The 9,419-nt window shown below is 38.5% G+C and overlaps 1 protein-coding gene across 1 annotated transcript in view; it reads right to left on the reverse strand.

Annotated features, from left to right (window-relative positions):
- Positions 1 to 4,347, reverse strand: part of LOC124256738 (polypyrimidine tract-binding protein 1-like) — a 130,813-nt gene extending 126,466 nt beyond the window's left edge. The window contains 1 exon segment of the mRNA XM_046690701.1: positions 4,248 to 4,347. Within this exon segment, the coding sequence (XP_046546657.1) occupies positions 4,248 to 4,255 (8 nt within the window). The 5' untranslated portion in view covers positions 4,256 to 4,347.
- Positions 4,348 to 9,419: the final 5,072 nt, after the last annotated feature.

Here is a 9,419-nt window from a genome sequence, read left to right on the forward strand (position 1 = left end):
TGGCTACACGGTTCCACCAATGTCAATATGTTTCACATGGTTTCAAACTATGTCTATACATTCCACAGTTTCTGCCAATGTTAATATATCCCACTGTTTCAGTCTATATGATCCGTATTTTGCATGCCTTCATTTTGCAGAGCTACTTCATTATTCAAGGTGTGATAACCAGTTCAATCAATAACAACTGTCACAAATGTCTGGCTGTGTGAGATATACTCATGGCCTTATTTTTCCTTATTACATGCACTTTATTCAGAGGAAATATAAAACAGAGCAAGTAACAGCGATAACACGACACACTGATAGAACAATAGATCACTTAACTGACATATAATTCAGCAACTCTTAACATTCCCTGCGCTGCATGGAGCTCTTCTTTGTATCCCTTCTTCACAGCATGATTGTGCCAGTATCATTTTCATAACTTATTCCAATTACAGAAATTCTTGTGAAATCCAAATATATATTGACAAACAAGCCTAATACACAAATTACTGTTGCTGTTTGCAGCAAAAGACAACCCTGATCAATATCCAAATCAACATTTCACAGAGGTTTAGTTCCCCCAACATATGCCCATGTGCGTGCCCAGTCTTCTTGAAGCTTTCCATACATCAACCAGAGAAACAACAGGTCCCATGAAACACTATCAGCCAGGCCATGACTATTACATGATAGTCTCTCATCTCGGTACAACATCCATCTTCGGACTATTTACTTTGTCAAGGATTCATCCAAGCTGGCCAGAGTCTGATCTCTGGCCCCATGCCTGCAGTAACTGTCTGCCAAATTCCAAAATTTACCTTTTTGAGGTAGTGTACTGCACTGAATGTAGTACTGATAGTAAGTTGGAAAAATACAACTTTAAGAAGACTCAAATATTGAACAAAATACTAAAAAATATTCCCAGCTTGCTTTCCAAGAGCTGTTTGTTCTCGATCCTACATAAATTCCTGTCTGTACTCAACCATTGTGCCCAACTAATCCCCATCAGAGTCATACCTTACAACCAGCTTAACATGGGGCCCTGATGACCATGGTACCGTTGTACAAAACAAACTTAAGTGTACGGCTGTCACAAGTCTATGTTACGGCATGGGAGTTACGATAACCGTAGCGCTAACATCCATATCTCCAGGTTACATGATGTTCCTACAAAAGGCAGTGTTCCATCTCACGTTTGCGGCATTACAACCCCACCCAGTGGTTGACACAATGAGCAGCTCCCCATATCTCCAGGTTACATGATGTTCCTACAGTAGGCAGTGTTCCATCTCACGTTAGTGGCATTACAACCCCACCCAGTGGTTGACACAATGAGCAGCTCCCCATATCTCCAGGTTACATGATGTTCCTACAGTAGGCAGTGTTCCATCTCACGTTAGTGGCATTACATCCCCACCCAGTGGTTGACACAATGAGCAGGTCCCCATATCTCCAGGTTACATCATGTTCCTACAGAAGGCAGTGTTCCAACTAATGTTAGAGGCGTTACAACCCCACCCAGTGGTTGACACAATGAGCATCCTGCCATAGCAGGATCTGATGGCACACATCAGCCAGGTCACATATTATAACCAACCTTTCTGTGTTTATGAGAAGGTACTCAGGCATTCTCATACTCCAGAATCTCCCAATTTTAAAAGAACCAGAATTAAAGTAGTCTCTCAAGTGACGAAGTCATGCAATAAAACACAGAAGAAGGTCTAAATACACTATATGTTTGTTTGCTGTTTAATGCTGTAGTCAGCCATATTCCAGCTTTGTGGCAGCAGTCTGTACATAATCAGGTCTGGATGAGACAATCCATTGACCAACATCCTGAACACCGATCTACCTTCAGGGGATAATTGTCAGAGGTACAGATAAGCTGCGTATCTGCGTAAATTACACAAATATTTATGTGAAAATTCAATTTCTATTCAGTCTATTGCGTACAAGTATGATTGAATACACAATAAATGTGATCTTACATGCGTACACACAAAAATGTCAAATCTTAGCTTGCGTACCGGTGGATAGATAAAATAACTGAAGTATACTGAGAGGTTCTATTTCAGGACATGAACTTGACAACTTGCAGTCTTTCTTATCGTTTCTCATATTACAGATCAAATATAAATAACAAACATTAACATCTAAACTTTACTTACTATATTTTCAAACTTAATGGAAAATGGCAAAATACCCAATTGAGTTTGAGTGAGGTGAGTACAATTTATTTGGTTTCTAGTACTCAAAGAAAAATTAGGATACCCAATTGAGATGAACACAAGTGAGTACATAACACAATGACCCAAAAAGTTATCTGTAGCTCTGATTGTGTCGACCAAGTCAGCGCTCCTGACCACCCAATCCCATTAGCCGCCTCTTACGAGAAGCATGGGTCACTGAAGACTGAATTCTAATACAGATTTTCAAGGGTCAAATACACTATGTGATATGATCACCTGAAAAAGCATAATAGAATAATAGAATGTATTGACTATAACTGATGAAGGAGCTAGAATATACATCCGACATGTTGTTTCCCTGTTTTACATACATTCTTGCCTTTAAGTGTATCACTTCTAAATCCTGTTCAAAGACTCTTTTTTTCAGTGCTATAACATATGAATGTATTCATATCAAATACCAAGAAATACAACACCAAAATGTTTTGTCAGGCATGGACTATTACATGGTTTATAAGTGTTATACAATTCCACAAATGTGTAGTGGCAGCACATATTGAACTGTTGATTCAGCACCTTTTCCAGAGCATTACTGTCAAGACTGTTTTCAAGACACAAAGATTTTTTTAACATGTTTGGGATACCACTGGATTAAATTTGTCCATGATTGACAAAATTTGGTTCTATCGAACAATTTAATTAGTTATAATGCTTTGAAATTCATGGGTTTTATGTGTGACTGATCACTGCAACCAATCAAATAAAACAAATTGGTTTCCTTATTATTATTTTTTCGTTTTTATTTTATAAAATCAAATAACCTGTTTTTACCTTTAGTAAAAATTGAGTCACAACTGATAAACAAAATACCTGACAGGTTGGACATTCATAGATAGAAAGGAACTTGAAAAACTTTTAAATTTTTGTAAGCAATAACCACAACCATGAACAGAATCCTACACTGGGACACACAGAATAGCAAAACTTGTAGCTATCGTCAGAATCTTCAGACCAGTACTAGTTACAGCACCAAATGGAAAAACAAAATGTTTACAGTTGGCCTACAAAGATCTCAGTAGACTGGTACATTAACAATAGTGATAAACCCTGTTCTAAAACAAGACCTTTCTTATTCAAAAATAGCTGCATGGTTTCAATAACATGAATTAACCTGATGACAGGTCCTATCTTGTCAAATGCAAAAAAAAATTTAGAAAACTGTTCCACATATAAATCATAGTAATACCTAAACATGCTGTGAAATTTGTGTGGATATATTCAACACAAGATCATCTCATCATATCCAAACTGGAAAGAAGGAAATTTAGATCTTATAATGATGAGGTAAATGTGTTTGTTTTTTAAACCCTAGTAACCGTAAGTTCTATCTTCAAGGAAGGACTTCATGATTGAGTTGTTTATATGGAGGTGAATTAATTAAAGCGGCATGGTGAGATATGACCTCAATCGCGAGAAAACGGATATCATAACCTGTGTCCATTCAAGATCCATTCTGACGTCACAACTGAAGAGGAAAATGTTTACTATCAAGGGAATCTGTGTTAACAAACGCCGACCAGTCAAGAATTGGTTTCTGACACAATATCTGTTTAATTAATAAATCCAATCAACAGAAAGATCAAGTTCAAGCCGTAGTCTGTACACTAATTAGGCCAAGTAAATACACACTAGGTACACACCAGTTCCCCATGTTTTGACAAGTTGACCAGGAAACACATGCTGGTAGACTCGTGCCGCTTAACGGCTGCACAAATGGCTACATCGACTCTGTCACGCATCGGAAAACATTGCCAGGAGTCTATATGAATCAAATTAATGTCCTGGTGATTGAAAACATATTCTGATTAGTAGGACAGTTGTGTAATCTGCGAATTACTGGGTCTCCGAGATCCACATGTGGCTGGATGACGAAGCATGGCGACACTAACAAAGAACACAATGACGCCAAATGACAGCGGTTTTTATATAAATACAAATCAATAAATGACTTTTTTATATATGGTCGAACAGTACTCAAGTATACAAACAGCTGTCAAGCCCTAGACTTACCCGTCCATATCTCTTCCTCAAATATAACCGTTTCAAACTTCGGTCTTCCACACACAAACACTGGGTTCTCTTCAAAATGGCGGTAAACTGAGCCACGAGAGGGCGCTGTCAAATGAAAACATTGTGAAACTTCGATATGGATTTTGACAATATGGTGTCGCCGTGAAATTGTTTTATATATTTTCCGATGTGACTGTGTATGGTGGTTAATTTATCGGGTGCTGACATTAACTGTTAATATTGATTCTTGACCTCTGACCCCGAAACTTGACACAGTCATGCTGTTGTCACACCCGAGTCGCCCACTCACAAAGACGTGAGCTGAAGAGTGACGTGCAAATCCTGAACGACCATGAACAATATTATCGAGACTTTCTCTGTAACAGATGAAGTGTTACTTTCTCCTACAGAAACACCGTCTGTAATGAATCATCCTTCAAAACAAGATTTAAGATATTCGTGTATTTACATCATACAGAAACCTTATTAAATATGGCTAATCAAGCAATCGATGACCCATGCTTCTGGATACCACATTGTCTTTGTGACCTGTATGTTTTCTCTCAGATATACACGAAAGTCTGCTAAAACACAGTCATGCATAGACATTTACGTAATTAAAGCAGCGATTTCTCACCAATCAAAATACGTTGTGTTGGTTTCAAAATTGACAAATTTATTGGCGACGTTGTGTCTATGTATGAAACACAGCGCACATAAGAACTTCATAAACGTGATATTTTGCATATTGTGATTAGCTTTGTCATCTGATACATGTAAAACTCCAAAACAAAGCGTTATTTATCCCGTCAGTCAACAAACAGTGTCGACAGGTGCAAATTCACTATCACAGGTGATCTTCCCTTAATTATATACCGACGTGACCTAAATAGGCCTGCATGTAGACTGTGATGTATGTGAAATCATTAAAAGTAATTTCTCACATTATAAGTAAATATAATTTTTTCACATAGATCTTAGCAGTTAGTAGTTGACAAATTATGTTCAGAATATGTCACATGACCAACATGTGACAAGTTGTAACGCGTTAAATTCAACTCTTCAATAGTATGCTTGTTTTGGTTTCTCTCTCTCTCTCTCTCTCTCTCTCTCTCTCTCTCTCTCTCTCTCTCTCTCTCTCTCTCTCTCTCTCTCTCTCTCTCTCTCTCACACACACACACATCTAATCTAATCTAATCTAATCTAATGCTGTAAGCTATGTGAAATTATGGATGTTAAATTTTTATCCATATATACTTGCGTACAATTGCTGACATCCGCTTCACCCATCACATTTCGTATTGCTGTTAAACAACTCACTCATTGTTTGGGAACTACGATCTACGCAACTGGGATACGATGACATACAAACAACCAAGTTGTTCTTTATTATCCATTTTATTCATGTACATTTATTTAAGAAATACAGTTCGCTCTACCACCATGTATAGTGTAATAAAACACACTTTCGCCCTGAACTATTATATTTAAAGTACGAGGACGCTTGCGGATCCGAGTGCTTTAACGTTATAATAGTTCAGGGCGAAAGTGTGCTTTATTACACTATACATGGTGGTAGAGCGAACTGTATTTCTTTTCTAAGATGCCAAATTTAATACTTTCTAAGGATAATTACGATTAATTTAAGGCAGAAAACAAACGACGGTGTCGGTGACCTAAATTAAGAATTCTCGCACAGGGCTAACTGGCGCGCTGTTCTATTGATGTGTCTGCCCCCCTACGTTAAGACGAACGTTACCAGAAAAAAACAAATGATAACAGTTTGATGACGGTTTACGTTCGGATTAAATATCTTCTCTGAATTATTTTAATTACATCTGTCATTAACGTAAACCATATGGGGCAATATGAACGTCGCATTTCTACTACCAACGTAAGTTTAGATCAGTACATCCAGATGAAGCTGAGTAGTCAAGCATTGCATTGTGGGAATGTAAACATTGCGAACGTTACCGTGTCGCTGAAAACTTGTGAGTCGAATTGACACATTTTAACCGTCGTAAAACATAAACGTAATGTTTCCACCAGTGATGTTAGCTGCGTGAAGCAACTGCAAACCAAGAAACGGGATGCAACGGAGTACGTTACTGTAGGAGGCCGTACGAGGCGATGACAACTGACATGCATCGTGACGTCGGTTACCAAGGCAGTGACGTCATTACAGTGTGACGTCATTCAAATATTGTACTACAGTACACAACTCTTCCGCAACCTCTTTATGAAACCGGTTTCGGTTTGAAACCAAAACAACAAAAATACGCTATTTTGTCAATTTAATGCATGTCAGACGTGGGTAATAAATAAAATACTGCCCACACTCGGTCTCATTATGTATACGATTATACGAAACTCGTGACCTTCCTATACCATAGGAAGGACACTCGATTCTGTATAATTTAACAAACATATAATGAACCTCGTTTAATTGTGTAAGTATTCTCTATATATGCACATGTGCACTCCCTCCACTGTGTGGATCTTCGTCAGAGTCTACGTGTAGATATTGCAGTTAGCCAGGGCATATCATTTCTGATGAGCGTAGAAAGCTTGGTTTGAAAAACAGTAATTCTTCCACGAAAGCTTTTGTGAATCTTAAGTCAAAGTTAGCTTTTGTAGACAAGTCATCAAAGTTTGTTGTGTGAGAGGAGAACGTACCTACCTAGTAGTGAGGACACATATGTGTAATCCACGCGGCAAGGAACATCTGAGCGCACACAACTATAAAGCTGAACAATTGTCAGTGAATGTTAAACAGATGGGTCTTGAGGACAGATTTAATGGTGATCACGTTGAACATAGATAGCTAATGAGGTCATCATGGTTTGGGACGAGTCAATGTAGACTCCAAGATCTTTAACTGGCTGTGAGATCGGAATGGATTCCTGACAAACCGTAAGACTGCCGAGGAAACATTTCTGTAGTCTGAGACGAGTAGAAATTACTGTTACTTCAGTTTTGTCTGCATTAAGCTTAAACATGTTGTCCGTCATCTATGACGACACTAGCTATACATGATTCCAGGTTGAGACGTGCCTCTTCTTGACTTGCTATGTTCAAAGCAAATCCTTTCAGCAACTCGGAATCATCTGCATTGTGCAGGTTTCGTGTCAGATAATGGTGACAGTTCCAATGGTAAGCCCATACCTTATCTGAGCCATACTGCATGGTGCTCTTCAGACTCTCATTTTGGACGGTATTTTGCCAATGTCTTTGGGGTCATCAGCCAATTCTGAGTGATTTTGGTTGTTGGAGTGTTTATGTGCTTTTACAAGTGTGCCTCTCCGTTTTGTGACTTTGAAGACTGACTTGGTGTCTGGGTTGTTTAAGGTGGGGGGTGTAGCAACTCTCTGTTAAATGTGTTATCTTGCTTATTGGGAATAATTTGTCAGGGGAAATATTTGTCTCATCCTGTTGTTTGTCACGAGCCTCACACCTCGGAAAGAACTGAAAATATTGAAAAAGAAATCCTAGGTGTTTTTTTTTCCTTCCTGTGTCGGTACTCTTGCTAAGGCTAGAGAACATTCTCCACTGGAGAATGATTCTAGTTACAATTTGGCTGATAGTTCTTATGACCTGTATAAATGGAGAGTACTAAACATACTGACAATTTGGCTGTTGGGGAACTAGCTCTGGGCAGGGATCAGTTGGTTATGTTACAGAGAGAAGATCCGGAACTAGATCCGGTCTTAGATGACAAGGTTCCAGTTTGCTATCACCATCATACTTCACGGCTAGCGTTTTGACGAGGAAATGGGGGCGCCTGTTGTACCTGCTAATAAAAAATGGGGGTTTACGTCACGTTTTTCCAAATTCATATCGAAACCATGTTTTGATTTTGGCACGTGAAACCTGTTTCGCAGGTCATTGGATGCGAACAAAGCTTGTGACAACATTTTATCCAATATCTTGCGGCTTAATTTGCGGCATGATGTGGATAAAGTTTGCCAAACCTGCTATATGTGCCAAATGGTTGGAAGACCATAGCAGAAACACCAGTGAAACCTGTCCCAAGTTTTGAAGAGCCTTTCATCAGGGTCACCATTGAGTGTGTTGGTCCAATACCAAGTCAGGTAGCCAGTTCCTGCTTACTACCATGTGTACTCCAGGATAGGCATCAGTTATAGACAGTCTACTGCTTATCATCCTTAATCACAAGGAGCTCTAGAGAGATTCCAACAGATATAACATTAACAAGGACTTACTCACGAAGTCTCCTGTTCTTCAAGAACTATATGTTCGGAAACCTTTCAAATTGGCCATACATTCTAGTGACATTTGCGGTGCAAATGCATCAGACTTCGACCACCCTGTTTGCTGTTTTTTTCAAGGAAATATAACAAACAACAGACAAATTATTCCAGCATTGAAAAAGGAACTCTTGGTTTGGTGTTAGTTCTGCAATAACTTGAAGTGTAACCTTGGTACTACTTTGCTATACCTGCTCAAGTGTACACTGATCACAATCCTCGGACCTTGCTTCATAAAATGAAGAACAAAACACAATGCTTTATGCACTGGAGCTTGTCTTTCATATTACCTATAAGATATATATATCACTGATGCATTATCATGAGTTGGTCGAGGGTGATCAGGTTTGACTGCAGATGATTTTAATTATGTGTACACATACGTCATACTTATGAAAGTATAATGTTTATTGATATACCAGCGGTTAAGGAAGGAAGCGTACTAACTACGTTCAAACTTTGGAGTGTTATGAGGCAGTGTTACACGTTGTGCAATAATGTTTCAACTGTTATACATTGTACCTGTAGATTCAGTAAGGGGCAGTGGTGTGCGAAAATTTAGACAGAATTGTCCGGAAAGGAGCTTTTTCCAGAATCAACTACCTTAGTGCAGAATTTTCCATAATCTATTTGTGAGGTATATAAGGGGTGTTAGCTCTTGTTCTCTTATCTAAAATTACATCTTTTAATTTGCACTGCCACTCAATTTTGTACGGCCATGGTGATACTTTTGTATGAATACGTGAACCTAGATAAAGTTTGGATACAGTAATTTAATTTTTAATTAAATCGCATAACCTTGTTGGGTGTTGGTTTCGTACCTTTGTTCTTTTACGGACTGATTCTTGGTTAACTGTTTAGTTTCTTCTTGGGAATTATACACTCAAGTTAATACTGCGATAGT

This window comes from Haliotis rubra, unplaced genomic scaffold (assembly GCF_003918875.1).
Source record: "Haliotis rubra isolate DU_JTF1 unplaced genomic scaffold, ASM391887v1 Scf638, whole genome shotgun sequence".
In the NCBI taxonomy this organism is placed as follows: Eukaryota; Metazoa; Mollusca; class Gastropoda; order Lepetellida; family Haliotidae; genus Haliotis; species Haliotis rubra.